The 24,618-nt window shown below is 40.4% G+C and overlaps 1 protein-coding gene across 3 annotated transcripts in view; it reads left to right on the top strand.

Moving 5' to 3' along the window:
* The window catches only part of LOC146638266 (protocadherin-1-like), a 345,805-nt gene that overhangs the window by 218,675 nt on the left and 102,512 nt on the right, over positions 1-24,618 (top strand). For 2 of the 3 annotated variants that reach the window (XM_085360785.1, XM_085360791.1), the window contains exon 5: positions 11,213-12,958. The exons of the other annotated variant lie outside the window; for it this stretch is intronic. In XM_085360785.1, the coding sequence (XP_085216911.1) occupies positions 11,213-11,640 (428 nt within the window). In that variant the 3' untranslated portion in view covers positions 11,641-12,958. Of the gene's footprint in view, positions 1-11,212; positions 12,959-24,618 lie in introns of those variants that run through there. 3 annotated transcript variants of the gene reach the window in all.

The raw sequence follows: 24,618 nt of genomic DNA, 5'->3' as shown, positions 1-24,618 counted from the left end.
TGTTGTTCAAGGTTCTTTGTATTCTAAAGTAAAGACCTACAGTAATACAGAGAAAACTCCAGCAATCAGACAACCACTGTGAGCAACACTTGACGACAGTGGGAAGGAAGAAGTACGTTTTAACAGGAAGAAACCTCTGGCAGAACCCGGCTATCTGCTGTGAGCAGTTGGAGGTGAGCGGACGGAGATGGACCTTGGTCACAAAAACTAGGCCAAGCTAGAGCTGGTGACTTCATCTATAAGCTCTCTATCCCCAGGACTTTAGAGCTCCAGGTTAATAGGAAAAATAAATACACACTAACAAAGAGATACTGAAAAAGAAGATCATTCAGTTTGCTATCCATGCAAAATAATTAGTCATTTGCTCTACGATGACTTTAGTGGACTATCAATGCTAAGACTCTTCAGGCAACATCGTTGTTGAGCCTCCTGCTTGATCATCACATGCACATTGGAATAAATGGCAAATTTGTAGCCTTGCAATCACCTGATTTGGCACAAAAACCATGAAAACTCTTCAAAGAAATGAAATGTGGTTTAGTCTGATCCAAGCGCCATAGTTATAGCCTCCAGGAAGGGAGTGCAAGTCAGTGAATTGTCTGAAACGAAGGTATCTCTGTGTATGTGGGCTGCTGGCATCACCGCTGATTGCAGCGGGGGAAGCGGCACGTCGTCCGCTTTCTCCTGGATGTCTTTGAGCATTCAGAGCAGCTGCACCTCCTCTCACTCCTCTATTGTTCCTATAAGATAAATTGGAGCTATTGTCATAGACAGAGAAAAGACATTAATTGAAGGTTTTCCTGCCGCTGCTTTTATTGCAACACAAACTCTCTCTCTCACACACACGCACACACACATGCAAAATCCAGCTTCAAAGTAATTAAACACATTAACACTTCAAGCATAAGCAGAAAAAAGAGAAGCTCTCTTTTGTGTACATTTGCTTCCATTTATCACCCAGGACCGAGCGGAGCGGGGGGAAGCACGAGGATTTAGCATATCTCTGAGACTAAAGTGATGGAGCGGAAAAGAGGAAGGAGAAGAGGAGGAGGGGGAAAAAGGGAAAGAGAGAGCCAATCCGCCTGGGCTCTTTACTCCAGTCGACAGCGTAAAATGTCAGATACTCATCTGGAAATTATTTCCATTTCATACCACTGACATCTTCCCAAGCGGGGACACTGAAATCTAATTAGTTTGACCAGAAAATGGTGACCAAGGTAGCGGAGTGTATTATGCAGGGAGAGGGGTTGCTAGGGCGTGTGAGGGTCCCTGGGGTTAACTGGAACTCAAGAGTACAGATAAGGGCTACAGGGGGAAAAAACTCAGGAGGGCTACTCCATTTTAAATCGCCCTGACTAATAGAGGCAACCTTGAATTCAGTGTTTCAGCCCTCTGACAGCACTGAAGCCGAGCCTTGCCGAGGGTAGAAGGGGGAAGACAGATAGCGTTTCCTCCTCCGGGGGTTACCCCAGAACTTTTCAAACTTCCCATAAGAGCTGACAAGAAGGCTGAAGCCGCCGAACGATGCTGCAGCTGCAGCTGTTGGTGCTTCAGGGAACTTTTTAAACTGCTAAATGTTTTGTGATGTTTGTCACCCCGGGGAGGTCAGATGGTTAATCATACCAGTCATCTCAGTGCCTCTCAACAAAAACATTACGACCCCGCCCAGTGAGGGATTTGCTTTATGAGGCTTCTGAATGTACCCCGTGCGATCAGGCGCTCCGATCTTGGCGGCAGATCTTTTGAGTAATGCAGGTTGAGAGTTGGAGTTGCCATAGATCACAGTTGTTCAAACAAGACAGCCCTCACTGGACAACTTTCAGTGTTTACTCAGCACTACTGACGAGTTTCCATGATACTCCAGTCAAATTCAATCTTAATGATTTGGCCCTTGTCGAAATCGCTCAGCACATCACATCACCCCATTTTCCCCCACATCGTTCGTGCTGACTACAAGAACTTTTAGAAGCAGATCTTGTCAGTTAGCAGTCATCTTTGTGATGCATCTGGGCAGCTGTTTCCAAGGCCCTATCTAAATGAATGAGTTTAAATTTACTGGTCAAAGGTACATAAAAATGCAACTTAATAATGCTACTACACCACATACATTTATTCATGTTACGCAGATGCAGAGGTATATGACTATACTGAGTGAATATTTCTGCCACCACACAGCTGACCATGTGTGCCCCTACACTTTGGCAAAGAACACGAGAAATGTAAGGTAAAAAAAAATGCAAGATGTTTTCTGGAAGGGGTTCATCCTCTGGGGAGCTCTAGTGTGTTCAGTTAGTTTCAAAAAAACGTTTTTCTTTTTTATAGAAGGGCAAATGCTCAAAATCTCTAATGATAACTAATGATGAAAATAGACCTCACATCAATTGAATTCAATTCAATGTTATTTATACAGCGCCAAATCACAACATCAGTCGCCTCAAGGTGCTTTATGTTGCAAAGTAGACCCTGCAATAACACATACAGAGAAAACCCCAACAATCATATGACCCCCTGTGAGCAAACACTTTGGCGACAGTGGGAAGGAAAAACTCCCTACAGGAAGAAACCTCCTGCAGAACCAGGCTCAGGGAGGGGCAGCCATCTGCCCCGACCGGTTGGGTTGAGACATCGCGCATAAACAGTGAAGTCTCTCTGCATCCCGTCGACATAGTAAAATAGAAATACTGCTGTTGTAGAAATTTTTGCCACTGCTAATTTAAAATATCTTTTTTATTATGTTTTTGAGTTTGAGCTTGTTCTCTTGGTCATAAGGGTCATAAGGGTCATATCACAGACAGACATACTCTGACAACTTTACCAGTGCATGCTGTGGGCATCAAGCTGCAGAGCAAAGTTTGAGATGAAATGAACGAAAATGATATCAATACAATAAAGCAGTACAAGAAAATAGTCAGATATGAACTGAAAACATGCATTAATATAAACACGGTAACACTCTATGAAAGTAAATGAGTCCCACCAGCTTTAAGTCAAAGTTTGTGTCTAATTGATGTGGTGACAAAGTTCTCAGATAATTACATTTGTGCTTCAGCCACTAATGAGAGTCAGGAAAAGCAGGCGAGTCAGCAGCCTTCGCAAACATCTGATCAGCCTTCATGCTGTCTTTGATGAAGATCTGTGCTGAAGGAGCGGCGGCGGTGGTTGCAGCACCCAGCTAATGTCCACCAACAGAGGAAGGCCTTATTAGCCAAAATCGTTATTGATCTCACATCTTAGCCACAACCAACCCTAACCGCCCAAACTCTTCCTCCCATCGTGCTCGCCAATTAGCTCTATCAAAAAAACAAGGCCAATTAGTGCTTGTGCCTAATTAGGACAAACATGACCCCCATCAGCCCTAATTCTGTGATTAGAGTTACAGATCACTGGGCCGAGGCCCGGATACAGGTTCACGCTCTGATTTGCTCCTGTACTTTTTAATGAGTTCAGTGAGTGTTTTGGAGTTTTGTTAGGTTGTATACCGTCTTTGATCATACAGGTATGTGCATGCATACGTACAGTTTCGTATAACTAAATAAACACATAGAGTACTCTGTAAATTGGCAAATATTGCTCAGAGTTAAAGGCCAGTGTTTGAAACTGGATTGAACATTTTTTAATCTCTGCACTTTCTATCGGGTCCTGATACATTTATTGTAATACAGATTTCTGCAGCATTAATTCTATTTGTGCACAATTGCACACCACCTGTTATGTATCACCTGTATCATATTTTATACACTTATTACTTATCACTGCTTTCTGAGACATCTTTAAAAATCGTTAGGAACGAATCCATGGTAAAAAGAAATGTTTCCGATTTAGAACCATAGAACCACCATTAGAGCTTTTAGAAGCTCTTATTGTGAGACATTTAAAGTCGTGCTAATGTTACTGCTAATTGGTAATGGCATTTATCTGTCGTGAAAGGAAAGAGATTATTATATCTTTTGAAAAATAGAATATAATAGAATAGCCCTTTATTGTCAGTGTACATGTAAAACAAAATTGTAGAACTAGAAGACTTCATTGGTATCTGTATTCTCATACAGTTAACAAAGCGTACCAGTTCTTCTGAAGGGACAGGTGGCCAAAATTTGGAAAAAACACAAACCGTGTCAATATATGAATAGAAACAAGTAAAAATGTCAAACATCATTAAATAGATACATGTATTTACATTTTTTCCACCTAATTGTAACACACAGATGTGATGTACGGTATTTTTGACCAGACTTGCCTGCTTTCATTTGAAATGAGGCATGAAACAACAGTTTGATTGAACTGTGCTGTGACTGCAAAGATCGAACAGAAGGTGAGCTTCCTGTTTATCTCCTGTTACTCTTGTAAACATCACCTGTTCAAAGATGGCTCCCCTGAGAAAAACACTCCACTCTGACAGTGTCGGAGAACTCGCGATGACAAACAGTGACAGACAGAGGGGCTGAACCTTCCAGGAGGAACATCTGTAACTCTATTTGGCAGGGTTAGTGCAAGATCGACTTATAGACAGAACAGATTATTTTGAAATAAATGGGTTTAAAAGTAAAAAGCTTAAAGTTGAAAATAAGGGAGGTCACTGAAGACCTGCCTGAATTAACCTGTCCTGTATCATTTGATGCCACTCTTAAACATGTAGAACCGTGAACACAAAAACCCTTATACTAAACATTAAGTGAACAAACCCTTGTTATAGAATTTTTTTAAACTTGTGCAGAGTCTCGAGATCGGAAAGGAGAACAGCCTGCATAGAAAACACACCAAATCTCAGCTGTTCAAAGCACTTTCAGCTCAGTTGTGGCACTGGCACGATCTGCTCTGGTAGCCAGATGTGGCCCAACAGCACACCTCAAGTTTGCCACATAAAACTCAAGCCGTGCTTTGAGTTAGCAGGATTAGCCAAAGCCAAATGTGGCCTAAAGGAAACTGTAAGTGCAAGGCCACATTTGGGCCAAATGGTGATTGCTGTGTGGGAGGACTAGCTTTAATTATGAGATCAGATTTGACACCGTCTGTGGTGGCCTGCATGCATTACCTGGCCTGTAATCTGTTTGTCAGGGGAGCAGGATGGGTAAGATCAAATTTCCTGAAAGTCCAGAGAGTGTGAAGCTTTTTGGGCTCAGCCTCTGTTTTGATAGTGACAACTCGAAAGCTTCAGTTTAATCTGCCTAAATCTGCAATCATGTAAATCTGTGTCACATTAGCTATTATAAATAATTTAGGTCATAAGTACTGTAAATATCAATCCCTCAAATTACAATTGAAAGTAACTTCCATGCATGTGTATAACCACGAGGAAATGCTGGCGTGTAAATGCTGCCTGCCAGTATTCCCTTGTTCAGTGGGCACTGGTTAAAATGCTACAGAGCCGAATGTAATATTTGCTCCTGGAAGACTTTTCTAATAAAGTTTCTACTGTTCTCCCACCGGCAAAGTCGATGGCAGTGATCGCAGCTTTAGTTTAACAAAGTTCCCGTGCACACAGTAGTCCAGCTGAACTCAAGTGCTGAGTCCTTCGTCTGTTGTTGTGGAAGTGAGTCAAGTTTGGAGTGTGTTCAGCTGTACAGCTCTGAGGCAGTCCGTGCTCTATAAGCCTCCTGCTGACACGACGTTTGGAGGCAAAGCACTTATTAAACAGCCGCTCTGAACTCGGCAGCCACTCGCACATGACTTAACATTTTTGCAAGCACCTTGCTTTTGCATGGGAAGTGCTTAAAAACTAAAATCCATGGCAGCGGCGGCCGTGAGAATACGGGAGGGGAAGCGTTGAAAAAAGACAGAGCGCGTCCGCTACTCAGCACTCCGCGGGATTAGAACGCACACATCAAGCCGCAAACAGACAGAAAAGCCGACTGTAGCTCCTTTTTTGCAAAAAGGAGGCAATGAATTTCAATTATGCATGAAGCAGAGGCCATTTTGGGAAATAAGCGCCATCTCCCAGGAGGACCGCCACCTCCTCTGCCCCCTCTTGAGCCCCTAGCCTCTAGTATCAAAGAATGATCTAATGTCACGCACAGGAGAAAGGTTACTTTCTGCATACGCATTGATATTTCTGCTTCCATCTCTGACCTTTTTCCACTCTAAGCTGTGATTTCTTTAAAATGCGAACTCAGCCCCGCGTCTGTCTGTCAGTCTCCATCTGTCTGCCTCCGTACCTCAGAGGTACCTCAGAGGTACAGGATGAGAAGCTTCAACAACTTACAGAAAAACAAAAAAAGAAAATCCAGATTTGAGAAATCGTGACCGTAATAATCACACACTAAAACACAGATGTTTTTTTTCTGCAGCCATCATCTTTCATTATGTCATTTTTCTTTTTCAAGAACAAGGCAGTAACAGAATTGTTATTTTAGCCTTAAGTGGCTGTTTGCGAAACCTAATTAATATTTTAATGAACCTGAGCGTGTTTTTCCCTCCTTCACTAAATCAGCTGATCCTGTTTCACGCTCAGCGCCCATCGTTGGATCTGCGCATTCCTTCTGTCAGCAACAAATTCCTGGCACTTTGTGAACTATTAGTGACTTTAAAAATACACAGAGCTTTAATTAATTTTCTTCAAATAGAGAGAACTGCGTGTGGATAAAGGGGTAATGACAGTTTTAATCAGCATCTCCTGCTCTCGCCAGCCTGTACACAGCTGAACTGTGACACTGCACTTGCAGTTTTGTTAGATTTTACAGAACAAAAGCATCATTTATGAGATCTTTGGATACATAAATACCAATATTTATTCAGCAAACACATTTATCTGACTGTAGTCAAATGAAATTTACAACCAACTTTGGCTTTTAGCTGCAAACTCTCAGGGGAAATTGTTCTGCTACATAAGACAAAATCCCACAGATGAGCATTAATGCACAAAACAGCAAGTAAAGTTCAACCTAATAAATAACAATAAAAAAGAAAGACTTACAGACACACATTTGTTACTGCTGGAGGTATTTATATGCATATACCTGGAAAAAAGTGCTAGCCTATAGTAACTGGAATCCAAGCTTTATCATAATAGGTTGCAAAGAAGAAAAAGCATCAGAGTCCAGCTTGCTCTCTTCAAATCTGAGAAAGGAAATAATGGGCATATCCATCCCGAACTTAAATACAGATCTTAAATCCTTGTGTCCGTATCCCCGGCCTGTTCAATCAAATTCTGCAGATTTGCAAATGTAATCAAAACTCCCATCTTCAAAGCTTCATTTGTATTTTAGCCAATATTCATATAGCTAAGGTGACATGGAGTGACAATCAATTCTAAAGCTTCTCTGACTTTTTATTTATTAGCTTTAAAAGGTCCAGGTTTGGGGCCTCATTTGCTGAGATGAGACAACAACAACAACAACAACAAGCGACGGGACACTACCTATACAGCTCAGAATAGCAGACAGACACCGTTAAAGACCATTCCACAAAAAGACACATCCCAGATAGCAAGGAAACATTGAAACAATGTTGAGTCAATATCAGGCTGTGTCATTGAACCAACGTTGAAGTGTGACGTTGACCTAACGTCACTCTTGCACCCTTTTTTAATGTTGAAACAACGTCAGGTTTTGATGTTGAATCAATGTTGAAACCTGACGTTGATTCAACGTTATATTTTCTAATACTGCTGACATTGAAACAATGTCAGATTCTGATATTGAAACACTGTTGAGCTATGGTGTTGATTTTCCGCCTCTTTCGCACAGTTGCTTTTTATTAAAACAGTTAAATCATGACTGGAAATCTACCTTTCTTTATAGGTATTTTAACCAATACTAAACTACTGCATGTTTCCATCAATACTTCAACCACCTAAACACATTGTACTTATTCCTTAAATTGGACACCCTTTATAAAAAAAACCCCAAATGTCTCACAATGTATCATGTCAATATTAATATCCTAAAATAAGAAAGCATTGCATGTGATGTAACAGAGAAAAAACATAAACAAAAAAAGGTCAATAGGCATGTTTCGTTTGCTAAATACTTTATTAAAAGACAGTTTCCGATTTACGTTTATATGATTCACAGAAGTTTGTAATTTTTTGCATGATGTGCGTCCTGCACCACCCAAACGATCTGGGGCGTATCGGAGCCATTTCTGCACTGCTTGTGCAAAGACAAACTCGGACATAGAGTTTGCCCCTAACTGCTGCGTCAGGCTCCAATCAAGGCAAAGCGTCTCACCTATAGACACATTTTAAGAGATGGAATTAGCGTGTCTCATGTCTTAAATGTGTATGCAAGTGCTTGTGTGTTTAATCAACAGGCCGTTGTTATGTATTTAAATCACATCTGACAGCTATTACACTTTATAGTTACAAAGTGTACATAACCTTTATATACTTACCATTGCCTTATTTGCCTCTTGTGATTGAAGAGCTGGCTCTGCATTGTTTAGCTCCTCAATGTTGTGCAAGGGCAAATCCAGAGGCAGTACCCCAGCATCTACCGATTCATTGCAGCCGGTATTGCGGATGGCTCTGACCTCCTCACGGAGTTCGTTAACAGCTCTCGTCAGGTCTGACAGAAAAAGATGATTTTTTTTAAAGTATTTAAGAATACAGACAACTTGTCAAAAGTTTCCTTGTGTCACACACAGATATGTACAAAGACACTAGACAGTATTTTATTACCTGGTATTTTCACTCGAGGGGCCTGGGGAAACCATTTTTTTGTGGGCTGCTCATCCTCTGAGTCACTATATGTGTACAGGGGATTTGGTCTAAAGAAAAAAAGTTGAAAACGGTCATAAGTAATTACAAATGTGCTTTTGGAATATTTTTTCCTAAAGTTACAGTTTGATTTATAACAACACACACAGGAAACGGAGATGTGCAAGAAGGTACAGTATACAAGGAATTTTTGAAGTGCACAAGTGTACACGGCTTTGCATTTATAAAAAGTTTACAAGCTTCCACTTTTTGGACTATATTATGTGGTGATATTGCAGTATGCAAGCACCACAGATATGTATAAAAGACAAGATCATAAATTCTTAGCAATCAAAGATATGTTTGTGAAATAAAAAAAGTTTTACTTGTGCTTTCTTTTATGACTGGTCTGAGTTTCAGCTTCGGACTGAAGGTCAGACGTATCACAGTGTTCACTTAGATATTTCTGAAGACTGCGTTCTGCTTCGTGAAATGTGTCTGGAAGTACAAACACAATGTATGGCCAGACATAAATTAGGACACGAAAAACTTGTTATTGTTACATTTATACAACACCAATCCAGATGATACCCACCATGGCTTATTAGAAGTCGGACTGGTGCATAGGTGAGCCATGTTGCACCAGGATGAACTCTCCTCTTTACTGCGTCGTGGATCCTGAATGTGTCTCACGGAGGATATGGAGGCCATGACAATTTCTCCCCATTTATCCATGATCTAGGGACTATTTCTGTACCACCAGTGCTAAACTGCACAATGCACCAGTCTTTCATTTTTATCTTTTTTTTAATTTGGAGTCCTTTTTTGCCCTGTCTAGGATAAACAGGAAACAGATAATTACAATATATTTCATAGTCACTACAAAACTTGATCTATTGATTGAACTAAATAATAAATAATAGCTTAAAATGTATATAGGCAACAATTACAAGCAAACCCGTATATGTAAGCATTTAAACACTGAAGATAATAAAATTAACAGTATTTTGTCTAAGTCTGCCATTGTAGGAATTCATGGCACCGAGACAAAAACTTGGCGCACAGTGTGGCGTCAAAATAGGCGCACACCTTTGACGCTGCGTTTTCTCCGTCTTCCTCGTCCACACGTAAATGCTAAACGCAGTTTACGTGTGGACAAAAGGTGCAAACGCAAGTTAGGTGAGCGTGCAGCGTAAAGTTTGAATTGAGTGCGAATCGAAGCGGGTGCTCTCCAATCATTAAAAGTAACAAAGTCATTGAACACATTTATACAGTTACCTTTACGTTTATCAATCATATATCACAGATTTACAATTTTTTGTAGTACTATGCTAAAAAGCAACTACAGAGCGAAAGTCTGGGTCAAGCGCCGAGGTGACGGCAAGAACAAAGGAACCCTCGAAGCGTTAAAGCTAGCTTTGTAAGGGAATATAACGGAAAAGTATGAAACGAAAATGTTTTCTTTGTTGATAGACTTTGTTTGCAGTGCAATTTATTTGTTGCCGGATTGTAAGATGAAAGTAGACACAATTTCGGGCTCCCACATTTTATCCGAAACTTTACATTAACAAGTTTGTTTGTTTTTTTTACTGTTATTCAAATGCAACCGTGGAAATAACGAATAGAACAAAAGTCATTCATTCTTACCTTATACTAATCGTGGTGCAGGCCAGTGCAGTGCATGAACTGATGCCTTCTCCGGTCAATTCCGCTGAGAGTAAATCTAATGTCCCGCTCTACTGTACAAGACAATGGTTACCTGGAGGGATGTACCACTGAGAGGGGTGCTGCGGAATAGTCCAAGTGGTAGCAGCTTTAATTTCCCGCTCAACCATAAATCGATGGTTTTTCAACGTGATTGTTGTCACCTTGTCAACTATAAATAGATCAACAATCAACGATGACAGAACAACAGTGAATCAATGTTATTTCAATGTCAGTGTAAGGTTTCATCAGTATTTCAATGTTGTTTCAACATTGGTTTTGTGTTGACATTTCAATCCTGACGATTCTGATGGTTCAGATGGAAAATTAACATCTGTTCAATGTCTCCTTGCTATCTGGGATTACAGGCGCTTCTCTTCACAGATGTGGCAAATAATAGCATTTTGTCAAAGCTGCTGTTGTGTACAAGCACAAGATGTCCTTTGGCAGCAGTGTGTAACCCACTGGGTTATGACAATAGTGAGATGGGGCTGTCACTGCAAATATATTTTTCTGCAGTGGTTGAGTGTGATGTGCTCCTTTTAACCCAAACCTTGAGAAAACACCAAAAAACACTCTTTCTAACCCTAACCGAGTAGTTTAAAGTGTCTAAACCTCACCCGAGAGTAATAGTGGAAACAAAAGCAGGACAGGATTTGAACTTATCCCACCCAAATCCTTAAAACCTCCTAATCTGGATCGCTATTGTTGCAGCTGGTGCATCAAGCCCAGACTAGAGTTTATTATTTATTATCTCAGGCTTTTTATGTGAAACCTCTGCACCGTAATGTCATCTTCATCTCCCACCTTTCCTCGCGCTGCTGTTTCCACGGTACTCATGCTTTCTCTTCTCTGTTTTGTTGTGTCTCTCTGCAGATCTCAGGCCTCTTCCCGACGTGGCAATGACCGGTAAATGCACCCGGGAGTGCACCGAGTTTGGCCACTCTGACTCCTGCTGGATGCCCGGCCAGCCTTCTCCCAACCGCAAGGTATCCAAGAATGCCCCCAAGCTCTCCACCTTCGTGCCTTACCAAGAGATGGACGGGCAGGAGCAGCTGATGGCCAACGGCAGCCCCAAGCCCCTGCCGATGGAGGAGCGTGGACCAGGTGGTGGCGGTGGTGGCAGCAGCTCCAAAGTGGCCAACATGCGTTTCATGACACCCTACAGCAGTGCCTACCCCAGTGGCGGAGATTCATCCAGTAAAGACTGTGGCATGGAGGAGATCCCGCTGAGCCAGGCGGTGGAGTACCACTCAGCTACCACTCCAACCGGCCAAACCTCCAAGAGGGAGATCTACCTGTGAGGGCACAGCTCTCCACCTTAAAACCCACACTCATCGCCCAGCGCTCCCCATCGCCCAGCTGCTCGCCACCACCTGTCGCGCCCCCTCACAGCTGCCCCCTGTGCCTATAACTTGCTGTGCCACAGCACCTACTCCCCCTTTTACCTTTTTTATAAATGCATCTACCTACAAGGCTTTAGCCCCCTCCACCTCTACCCACAGACATCCCCACCCCCTGCAAAAACCAATCACATGTAAAATAGAAGAAATTCAAAATCAATTAATGAAAATGTGGCTTGAGCTGCTTTGGAAGGAATGTAAACTACACCACATTGTTGTGATAATTTAAATGGGAAACTATTTAGCTACTCACATTTTTCAGCTGGATTTTTTGTGTTACTTTAGCTTTGTTGCTGTGTGGGACCGGAAAACGGAAAAAAACAAAAAACAAACCTTCCGGGGGGTGAAGGGAAATAACTTCTTGTAAATCCTACTTAAGTATACTGTGTATTGCTATCTATCCTCATTTTCTTTTTTTGGATTTACTTTTCTTTCTAGTTTTTCTCTGTCACCTTCGAAGACACAGGGAAATATTATGTTTTTAAGCCAAGTTGCATCAAATCAACTGGCTTATTTTTGTCAGGAGCAGCTCATCGTTAACGTGAGACATTTGTAGAAAGACAGCTGTTTTCCAATCTTGAGATATTTAGGGTTTCTTTTCTTTATTTTGCTGTGGAGAAGTCTTTTTTTCATTGTACAGGCTGTAAATATTACAAACAGTGACAGTGGAAACTGCTGTGGCAGAGCGGATCCGTGGCCGTTAATCTTTCTGCAGCTCTTCATGTAACACTGGACTGAAAATGGTTGCATGTAGAGAGAAATGATGCCGTGGCATTCGCCGTCACACTGCAGGAACCTGGACTCTTGAGCATCACCAACGGTGCCGAGTTACAAACACAAGACTTTTTAATCATTTTTCCTCTGCTGTCCAACACTGGAACACGGTGGAATTTACGTTAACGAGGAAGCAGAAACATTAGAGGCGCACCGATACAACTTCATACAGAACTGAAGGAAACCTAAGTGCTTCTTTCAGAGTCTCAGAATCTAAGAAGCGATTATATTATTCATGCTGTTGTCAGTAGTATACCATAATATGATAAACTTAAACATGAATGTTACAGAAGGGTATCCAAAAATAGTCAAATGACGGTTTTCTTGCATCAAACTGATCATTTTTCTTTCTGGCATCGAATTATCTTCGATGCCATGATACATTCACATGTGAGAGACCTAAAAGTTTAAAGTGCTCAGCTTAAGGCAGCATTGTTCATCGTAAAGAAGAAATGATTACTCTGTTTATTGTGCAGTTTCTGATAACGGATTGATTACGAGCATTTGCATTAATGAAGCCGAAAAGGTTAAAAAAATTTTAAAAAAGCTTTTCAAATTAGTTAGAGTTTCGGCTTCTCCAGTCTGAAGACTTCCTGCTTTTCTGTATATCATTCTGAACTTAAGTGAGTAGCTTTTAGTTTGTCCAGTGGCTCCAGATCTCACAGATCTTTTGAGATTAAAATTTATAATCCAGTTGATCCAAATAAACAACTCAATAAAGTGTTAATGGAGAATCGTCATAGCTGTAGCTCTAGTCCGTGACAGCCTGTAAGCTTTTATTTCAGACTCAATAAAAAGTTTGTCTTGTGACATCACAGGAAAGGTTTAGAAGGAATTCAAATACCAGGGTTCACACTCCAGGGAGCAGAACATGACCTGTGCATTGCAATCTGTTGGATCTCAACATTTCTGATGTTTGCATCATCCCCAAAGAACATGAATGTTCAGGCATTATTTCATAAAAATCTTCTTGTAGTTGTGAATCAAACCATAATCATCCTTGAGATTCATCCTCGGAAGACCATGAATATCCACAGGGAGTGTAATATTGCTCTGTTTGCTACCACTTTAGGGTGCAGTAATGGGTGAATGAGGCTTGTAGTATAAAGTGCTTTGAGTGCTCAAGGAGAGTAGAAAAGCACTTAATAAGTATGAGGCCATTTACCATTTTAAAGCGTGCAGGAAGCATTACTGATTTTATTTGCTTCTTCAGAGGTGATCATCATCAGCATCACATCCATGTCGTACTTCTTACCACTGCTAGCTTGGAAGGCCACAACGTCGGGAGCTCACTTTTTGAAAGTATTTGAATATAATCTAAGATTAATGATTTCCAAAATCTTCACTTAATCTTTCAAAGCTTAGCAGAGAGCGGAGATGTTGTTCGCGATGCCTGTTTTGTTTTTGGAGGCAGTCCCACAAGCACAAAGCAGCTGTAGGTTTCCTGATGCTGACAGTCCACAGAGTGTTATGGCTCCTTTATCCTTTACAGCTGTGGTGGGCTTCAGTGTGCTTGTGGTGACTGTGGTGAATGTTTCCCTGCTGTTTTTCGAGCTTGAAGGAAGAGCTCTCCAGTCTTTGTCGCCGCTCGTTATTTCCCACCTCTTTACCTTCTCAGTGTGAGGCCGAGCCGTGCGGCGTTTAGCAGAAGTATTTATTAAACCTGTTAGCTGTGTGCAGCGGGGGAGGTGGCTGCCATTTCCTGCAGTGCTGAAGTCGCATAGGAATGCAGGATTAATGACACCTGTACAGGCTCGAGTCCGCTAACACCCTCTCCGCACAGCACAGCACAGCACAGCACAGCACAGCACAGCACAGAAACTCTAATTACAACCCGAGGCTTGGCATATTACCGGCAATAATTTGCACCAGTAAAAGTGAGCTGGTTTGGAAGTTCATTCATTCTGAGGCTCATGTTAATGGCTGCTGAGGATAATGTGAGATTTCACCTGTAGTGATGCACGCCAGCTGGGAGTGGATGGATGAAAGGAAAGGCACAGTGAGAGAGTGTGCTGCAAAAAAATCTCCCGAACAAGTCATTTAGTCTCACACTGAACTGGAAAGTCATAAAATAAAGCAAAAACTGTGGTGAGATTATTTTCATCGGCGTCCATCCCTACCTGGGATTTACCTGACAGCTTCTCAGGCAACTGATTAAAACATTTACATTTACTCTGATGTATATTTTCATGAAGGCTTGTATAACTCCAACCTAGAATCAAGGTCAGATGTTGAGTTTTATTGAAGAGCCATTTCAGAACATGCACATATTCACCCATAGAACTACTTCCAGCAAAGTACAACTGATGGCTGAAATTAAGCAACATATTTTCAGAATTTACAAGAAAGTCGTTCAATTTTGTTCACTTTTCTCAAGGCCCTCTCTTTAATTTTTATTCTCTTTTATTCATGTCCCCATATAAAACTACTACCCATAAACGCAGACAGTAAGATAGGCATTAACCAGTCCATGTGTGATTGTCAGCTGCATCAGAAGAATCCACAGTCTGTGAGACTCTCGGCTAATAGAAGCATGGCCGCCTCTGTTTGTGTCACCAGAGAGATAATCACATAACACAAAAACTCTGCTTTGCATTTAGTCTGAACACAGCATAACATGCACCTTTTTCTTTTTGCATTTTTGGGCCTGGAGAAGAAATAGTAATGCACATCTACTAGGTGTCCATAATTAGAAATTTCAAATTATAAATCCCTTTGCCTTAACAGCTTCATCAAATTAAGACTGTACAGAGAATATAACTCTTCATGTCTTCTAATAATTGTTGAAAGGCGCTACAAAATCTGGTAATGTTGCAAAGACTGGTTAAAATGAAAAGTGGATGTGCAGACTCTGCATCCAAAAAAACTGATTTTGATCTGTAATCTGAATACCAGCAGATCTGCCTGACCCACTCGATTCTGGAAGGAGACAGATGTACCTTTGGGCTTCCGTCAGGAAGGGCGTTCAGCATTAAAAAAATCTAACAAATGAAACGTGCGGAGCTGCTCACTGTGACGAGCCATTGGGAAAAAGAGAACAGCTGACAGTAGCTTTATCCACAGATTTGTCAGTCCATCAATTAAAAAAGAAAATGTTCATTTTAATTAAAAAAAACCTCTTCAGTTAATCCTACACATATATGGGACTTATACATGACAGATATTAAATTCTGCTAGAAAGTGAATCTGCCTCATGTTGTCATTTCCAGAACTGCTCCTTTCCAGAAAAAGGCAACAGATTTGTGACTGTCTCACTCACACGAGCACAAAAGTCTTGATGAGCCTAAATGACTAGTCATTAATGTTTTACAGCATGTGACATGAACATCCTTTTCTCACAATCAAAGAGGGAACATCAAAGCGATGCCAACAAGCTGAGCTGCCAGCGAAGAAAACACGGCAAATTGGGGCTATCGGAAGGGTCACGCAGAGGTCGTGTTATTGTTCTATTAGGCAAACAGTCGCCTTCACCAAGAGTTTCACAGTGATTCATGGCGCTGCCTTTTTGCTGTTGTTTTTGATGCATAATTGCTTCTTATTTTAGCATTTAGCATTTGGTGTATTGAAGCTCTCCGTGTGGGCTGTGTATGGTTCAAAGCGAGGTTTCTCCGTTGCCTCGACAATATTTGATTTTTGATTGATGCATCTCCCTCTTAAGAACCTGCACACACGGTCATTGTGTTCTGCATATAAGTCAGCCATCATTCAGCCACCATTCAGTCCCCACTGTGACACAGATTTAGAGTTCATAGGCCCCAGCGCCGCTCCTCGCCTTCCCCGTTCTTCCTCGGGTGATTTAAAGCTCAGAGTTCGGATTGATTATTTACAGGCCAACCTTAGAGGCCCATGTTGACTTTCCTCCTTCCTTTTCCCCTTGCCACGCTTCAAATTCAGCGTGAGTGAGTAATTATATTATTTTCTGTGATGCTTACCCACAGCCTGGATGGGCGATAAACTCCCAAGTGCCCGACGTCTTATGCTGTGCACGGCAAAGATAGGGGAGAGGGGGAGAGGTCATATAGCATCGGTATGACCTCAGCTCTTTCGCAGCAATTAACCCCAGACAAAGAAAAATGAACCCTGGTAATACCTGATGACCTTTGGTGAACTCTGCTGTCGCTGTTTGCTCTTTAGGCCTCCCGTAGTTTTGCTTGTGCATTAAAGCAAACGCGGGTACTGCTGGCATGTTTGCACAGTCACATCAGGCTTATGATGCTTAATACAGGCATGAAGAAATGTGTCAGGGCTTGAGCGTTCCTATATTAGAGGTCCAAAAGTACGTGGACACGTAAATGTTCGCGTCTTATTGTTAAACGTGGTTACAATAACAACCTCTGGAGCTGAAAAATGAAGCAAAGTGTGAACTGTCAGAACTCCCATGTTTACTGCAGCCTTGTGGACAACGTCCTCCAGTTCTAGGGTGAATTATAATTACTATTATTATCATCATTATTTTAATATTATTATCATTTTAAATTCATATGGGTGTGTGGCCACTTTGATTGACCAAATTAGCCATTCAGTACCGGCTTGTCCTCACCTTTGTTAATCTGAGTCGCTAAACTGGACTTCTCAATTGTAGTTGTGCTGTCGGTGTACTTTGAGCATTTCTAATGTGCTTACTGGACAAATGAAATAGCTTACATTGCGATACAGCCCATACAAGAAGACTTTGCTTCCACTGTGATGTATGAATTTCAGTATTTCATTTGTATCTCAGCAGATGAGTGGGTCTGTGTGTTGAGGTGGAGTGCTAAGTAATCAGCTTACTATGATGCTTCAAAATGTGGAGCCCACAGCCAATGGGAGAGGTCATGGTGGCTACATCCATCCATATACAGTCGATTACATCATCATGGGTACCAGCAGATTTTGGAACCCAGTAACAGAAATTTGCAGTTGTTTGGTAACAAAGCCTGTCATGTGGTCCAGCTTATCCCAAAGGTGTGAGCTGTGGTTGCGGTCAGGCTCAGGTTACAGCAGAGTGGGAAAACCATTTTGAGAAAATCTTTCTTCTTATGTTCTTTTTTCAAGTAAAGCACAGAGTCAAACTATGAAGTTCAAAAAAATCTGAAAAAAAATGTTGATTAGTTCAGATACAACCAGCCATATCATATACGGAACAGTCATTTCAGACTTTTTTGCAATGTTAGGTAAAAACCCCACGTCAAAAGGAGAACCAGCAAGAACTTGGCAACAGTCAGTGTTGGGTGGAACACATTGCTGTAATCACATTACATCTTTCAGTAATGCAGAAATTAAATGTGGGTGTATGCAGACTCCAGCCCAGCAGCCAGAGACTGAACGTCAGCAGGTAACAGAGGCAGTGATGAGCAGTCAGGGTTACACCTCAGTTTCTACCTGTTCATGTTTCTAAACTAGAATCATTGTGGCGATGGCTTTGAAGTCTCTTTTCCATCTTTGCTTTGTGCTGTGTTCATATGTAAATACTGAAGGATCGTATATCCTCATCAGGAATAAGGATTTATGTTGGTGTGTGGGACTGTAGCGTGAGGTTTACATTAACTGGTGATTATGAGACAATGTGTTTCAGATACGCCTGCATAGTAACAAGAAATTAATAAATGAGTAGTGTAACAAATTACTTTCTCTGGTGAGCATACTGCATTACTTTTAAGAAACATGACAAGTAATGTGTAATGCATTACTTTTTTTTAAGTAAAACAGGGTTCCAGTGAGGAAGGAGAAATTCTTTTTACTATAAAGACCCCTGAGCCAACAGAGCCAGGCTCAGGGAAAGGCAGCCATCTGGGCCTACAGCAGCATAACTGAGGGAGGGTTTAGGGTCACCTAATCCAGCTTTATTAAAAAGGGATGATAATCTGAGGCTAATATTAAAAGTAGACACAGATTTTTATTTATTTATTTATTTTTTGGAGGGGGGGCACGATCTAAAACATTGCATGACCATAAGTGTTTGGTGTCTCAAACAAGCACTTCCTGCTCCCTGGTGGAACACGTGAACCCCAAAATCCACCACCACCCATCAGCCCCTAGCAGAACACAGGTGTCTCTGCATGCAGTGCACTCACATCCTGCTGCTTTTAAATAGAGGGAGCTTTCCAGTTACAGAAAAAGAGTGTATCTGTGTTTATTTCTGATTCTGCCAAAGTATAGAATATTAGATATTCCAGAATAAATATAGATGATAAAAATATTCAGCTGGGCCTGAGAGAAAGAAATAAAACAGCAATTTAATGTATAATCTTTTTATGGAGCTTGAGTCAGCTGCAGTTCGTCCTTTCAGTCAGCAAACACAGACATGAGGAGCTTTATAAAAAAATCTGATGCGTTATCAAATATAAGCATCTCTAAGGGAAAGGATATTGATCAGAAACTGTATTTGACTTAGCTGAGTGCAACTTAATGCATATGTATCTACAGTTTTCTTTCCTTTTTCCGCCTTCATACTTCTGTGCAGCTTTTACTAATAAAACGCAGCAAGTTTACCTCTCAAAATCATTCGTGAAAACTGTTTTAGGATTAAAACGCAGACCTTAAATTAAAAATGTGCTTTTTGCCATTTCAAAATGTTTTACCACCAAAACAAAAAAACATTGGTTTACCCTTGATGTATTATTAACAGCTAAAGTGCCCTACCATAGTTTGCTTCTGAAACACTTTATAGACTGATTCATGACTCCAACACATAAACATCTCCCAGGAACGGTTTATTTTTAAAATACACATTGGTTTACTACTGACAGGCATTATTTATGTATGAAATCCACAGCTGTACTTAACAGTGGAGAAAAGTTTGCTTTCCTAAAACGCAGACTGTCTCAAGTCGTCAGACTCTTAAAGCTGAACTTATTTATAGTCATTGCTTAACAATGACACGAGTCGTTGTGACATACCTTTGACATACACGTGTTACCAACTCTCGAGCCTTACTCATGGGTTGTTTTGGCGCTCTCACCTGAAGCTTAAATTCACTTTAAAGAAGCAAAAAAGAAGCAATCTAATCTTCCAAGGCTAAGATAAAGAAGGATTATGTTGAACTCTAAATCATGAAAAGTCACTCAAATTTCAACACAAAGATCAATGGATAAGCAACAACCAGCTCTTAAGTGGATGCTGTTGCTTTGTACAACAGTCCAGAGTTGTTCATTAGATCAGCTTTAGGAGAGTACAGTTTGAGACGCAGTCTGTAGTTCCTACTTTTAAAACATTTTCATGAACAGCCCTGATCCAGCTGTGAAACTCTGGTGGTCCCTTTATGGATCACGTCTATATCTGTGAGTTCAGCTGAACGGTGGATTTTACAGTTTGAACAAAAGGTGAATGTTTTTGGTTTGCGAGTTACTCGGTTTTGCAAAAGGTTCACTTTGTTCTAACACACAACGGGATTGATTTAATTCAGCATTTTTCCCTCCTCGGGCTGACTGTCAGCGGTGTCGTGAGTCTGTCGGTAACATAACGACTCAGTGAATTCATCTTTCCTCTCTCTTTCTTCTGTCCACTTATATTTAGACCGGAACCACTTTGTGGCTCTCGTGTAATCAGTGTTTTTATATCTGGGGCGTTTGCATTGATAATTGTGTTTAAGTCACAGAAATAAACGGCAGCTTTCAAAGGGAAACAAGAGACCTCTGTTTATTTTTGAAATTCTTCATAACTGCCACATCTCTGCTTTGCCTGATCTATTTAAGGGTCAGTTTTACGCTCAATGTTGACTTTTGTAAACAACTTTAAAGAGGCTGAACTAAGTGTACTTGAACCGTCATGACTTTTACCACTTTGAGCACCAGAAGCCTGGGTCCTACATTGAATATTACTGCATCAGACTCTAAACTCATGTTTGAGGTTTAGTTATTATTTTTGATGAAAAGACCATTTGGCCACCATTTGAACGCCATTGTCACCATGCTAATTTGATTTGCGTGACGGTAACCGGTGGATTCTTTGACTTGCACTTCTGGTGTGCAGAAGTCTACAGAATAAAGGCGGGCGATCACATGAGAGCTGCAGACGAGTTCCACATGAAATCACGTGATAGACTTTGGAGTGGCTTGCTGTTTTTTGGTTGTGTATTATACTGAGGCTGGAGTCTCCGCAGTCGAAGCTTCAGCTGAGCATGAAACAAACCAACTTTATAAATATTATACATTTTTGTTGTTGTCACAGTTGTTTTATCAATGTTATGGAATCAACACTGCTATAGACATACTGTATGAATATAAATGGTTGTTGCTGTTTTCTTACCAGACGCGGCATGTAAATGATGATGATGATATCTGTTTTCTGAGCAGGCAGACTGGACTCTGTGTTTTCTATTTCTTTACTCCATCGTGACTGAAAGCCAGACCCGGCAAGCTGAATGGAGAATGTGAAAGTTTAGTTATTTTGCGATTACACAATCAATAAAATTAAATGTTGATTTCCCAAAACATAAAACAGTTGATCTCGACAATAAGACGAGAGCCACGTCTTGGTTTGCGTGAAATGGATCTTTGTCGACGGTGCCTGCAGACACCTTTACCATTATGCGATCTCTTTGGGTGATGCAACAAAAAAAGGGGAAGAATACAAAATTACAGAATCACGTACTTATCTCACGTAACTACGTCGATTTTTCTGGTAATGATGAGCAAAGGATGTGACATCTGGAGAGAAACTAAAGTAAACAGAATTTCTTGGAGCTCCTAAAGTGCTAATCTGTGCTTTTTATGTGTTATTTTGTGTGCTGAAATTAAAAGGACTTTAAGGGCTCCATTAAAATTCTTTGAAGAAAGGAATTAATCAGTTTATAATCACTTCTTTTGATGTCATTTATTTATCTCCCAGAGATATCTGATGGTTACAAAAAGAAGAAAAAGAGAAGAAATCGGGACCGCAAATCAGCCAAATCAGTGAAAAAATAACTACAAGGTTATCATCATCACACAAAGTGATGTTAGTGGAGATAACTATTGTATAAGGGGTTTTTTGTTGTTGTTGTTTTTCTTTTTTCTTTTTTTTTGAGAAAGGCAAAGTTATTTATTTGAGATGTGGTTGTGAGAATTTTTTAGGGTCCTAAAATTATTTTGTTGTAACCTTGGAGGTAAAAATCCCAGAAAACAAATTCTAAACGGTGGCATTGGGCTTCCTTGTGTGAAGAATGTTGTAAAGATTCATATTGTTTTAGAAGAGAAGAAAACAGCAGGACAGAACCGCCGAATCACTTTTCGTCTTTACAGGAAGTCCACGTTTGTAGCCTAATTGTTGGTTGGTTATATTTATATAGGAAAAATGCTAGTGATGCCTTGTTTTTTGTACAGTTTTATGTACATGCAAGTGTAGGTTTTTTTAAAAAAAAAATGTCAATAAAAAATATATATATATTCAAACAACATGAAGGAAGTCTGACCTTGAACCTGTAGGATTATATCGTCTCAAGTACCGTAGGCTCTATTAAATGTAGGAGTGATGCGTCAGGCTCAGAGCGGAGGTTGGCAGTGCGCCTCCTCCAGTCACCCGTCTGCTTTACCGCTTTCTGTTCTCTCATGTTCATCTCAGCCGAGTCTTAAGACAAACTGTACATGAATTTTTGTTGTTTTCAGTCTTTTAATTTTCTTGGAGGAAGTTGGGTAATGTGTTTGTTTGAGCCTCATCTGTTCTCTTTTGATCAACATTCGCATGTTTGAATTTGAAAAAAAAAATGTGGTCTTTTATTTTTGCTGAGCAAATCAAAGAAATGATATCTTGTAATTACTCCTTCCTTATAGCTTTACAATAAAATACATCAGTCAAAGAAACATCCCGGCTGTCGCTCGGTTTGTCTTGCAGGTGTCAGTCTGCAATGAAATCACGTGTTTTTACTAGAAAACAATGTGGCTTGCTCTTATTGGCCAGCATAAAATCTAGAATACTGGATCCGTTGTTTCTGATTAAGAAATGTTGCTATGCACGTTTCTGCAGTGAATAAATGTCTTTGGCATATTTCTGTGCAGCGCAGGTCAGCAAAGCTCTTGGGACAAATCTGAACGTGCCAATCAAAAACAAAAGCCTCCTGTAAATCTCCCTGCCACTGAATGTGCCAGAGTGCAAAATCACACAAAAGAACCAATCAAATAAATATCAAAAACTGCGACTTGCAGTGCCTTCAACCATTCAACGATGCAAGGGTGGGTGGTGCTGTCCTGAACAATAGCGTATTTTCCCAACGTCAAAATCTCTGATTTTATAAAAGTGGGAAGACATTACAGCCTTCATCACACTTTTAAGAAAATAATCTGAACGAACTCAAATACAAGGACCTACGTTACCTTCATGAAGCAATTCAAATATACAGTAATGCCTTGTAACAGGATGTCTGTGATCCATTTACACTATCACACGTTTAAAGTCACCAACACAGCGTACCAGGCTGAAGCTGTGTTAGAGTAAAATTGTAGGTTATGAGGTGATTTCCAAACAGTTTGCAGTTCCTCATTTTACAGTGAGAGAGATTCACAAGTGAAAAACATTCAAGGTGCTTGCCAATGTTCCAATGAGTGGACCTACCAGCAAATTCACATTGAGGTGGAGCCTGCCTTTGAGCATCGCACGTTCTGATCTCAGACAGGTTAGGATGTTAAATAAAAAACTGGAAACAGGAGAAACACTGAACAAGTGTGGTTTGTTTCCAGGAGAAAAGCCTCTTCTCTCTAAAGAGAACATGGCTGCACAGCTTAGCTTAGCAAAGCTCCCCCTGAACAAACCACAAGACTATATATAATAATATTTTGTGGCAAACTCATGCATTGCCATTAAAAAAAAAAGAAAAAAATGAAATAGCAAAATTCTATGTGATAACTTTTTTGTAGTTGTACGTTTATCCACCAGTCTCCACTGATGATGATGACATCATATCCTTGTTTCAGTGGAGGACATTTTATTTATTCTAAAATAGTTATTAGACTGTAAATCTATAAATTCTTCTTCTTATTATTTTTTTTTAAAAGCCCCATACACTGATGTTTTCACAGCTCACACCACTACAGTTGGATGAGAACGAGCATTTGAAGTCTAAAGTCAGAGAACCAGCAGGTCTAATTTTGCTTTCATGAGTTAGTTTGTTAATCGCTTTTTTATTAAGCTGATGCACAAATAACAGCTGACTGAAGTAAATGTGATGCTCTGTGTCCACATGAATACCTTGATAATTTATGTTAAAAAAAAAGACACAATTCACACAAGCAAACAAATTTTAAAAAGTGAAAACTTTTATTTGGAGAGAACATTTTAAGAACCAACAAGGTTTATGAAATTAAAAAGAAACATGATTAAGTCATATACCTGCTATATATGCACTCATGCACTCATCCATAGGTCAATAACTTTGTCATGAAGTGATGAACATAGGAACTGTGCTTAATATTTCTTGTATACCTCTTGTTTCAAAATGTGCAGCTTTTACTTTGAAGGCGACCTGTCGCTGTGTCTGGTTTGTCTTGCTCTTGTTCGCTGATGTCTTGGTGCACAGATCTACATCACACGCCCTCGTCCATATCCAAAGTGACCATATGAAAAACAAAATGTACACATTATTTAGACAATATTTGCATCTGAAGAATAAATTCACATGTATAACCATCTATATTTGCTTAACGGGGTCAAGGAAAATAGGGAACACCCACAAACTGGCGTTTCTCATTATACAACTTGAACAACTGCACATGAATTATACTTTTTACATTGCAGACTCCCTTCTGTGAACATCCACTGTACAAACCAAAGTCTAAAATAGTTTCCAGGAAGATTGCAAGGATTTAGGCTCTCAGTCACTGGATGTGCTTTTAGGAAAGCTGAAATGAGTCAGTCAATAAAACTGTGAAAAATAAATAGAATTGGGTTCGATGACACAAAAGAATTTGCAACAGCCATTAGCTTGTCACAAGAATGATGTTCATGTTCCTGCTGTTCACTTAGTTAAACACGAGCCTTGTTACATGTGTCGCTTCAGAACGGGGACAATGCCAAGCACAATTTCACGTCGGCTGTCTTTATTTAACACTTTTTATACCTCTGCACAGCCACATCTGCAGACACATCTGTCCCTTCCCATAAACCTGCAGATGCTGAGTCTAAATGAAAGATTGATGGTCAGCCTGATGGAGGGGT

This window comes from Diplotaxodon limnothrissa, linkage group LG2 (genome assembly GCF_057381915.1).
Source record: "Diplotaxodon limnothrissa isolate DT_005_m linkage group LG2, D_limnothrissa_male_GT1.1, whole genome shotgun sequence".
Classification (NCBI taxonomy): domain Eukaryota; kingdom Metazoa; phylum Chordata; class Actinopteri; order Cichliformes; family Cichlidae; genus Diplotaxodon; species Diplotaxodon limnothrissa.
The sequence above is the reverse complement of the archived record's forward strand: the minus strand, read 5'-3'. Positions and strand labels throughout refer to the sequence as shown.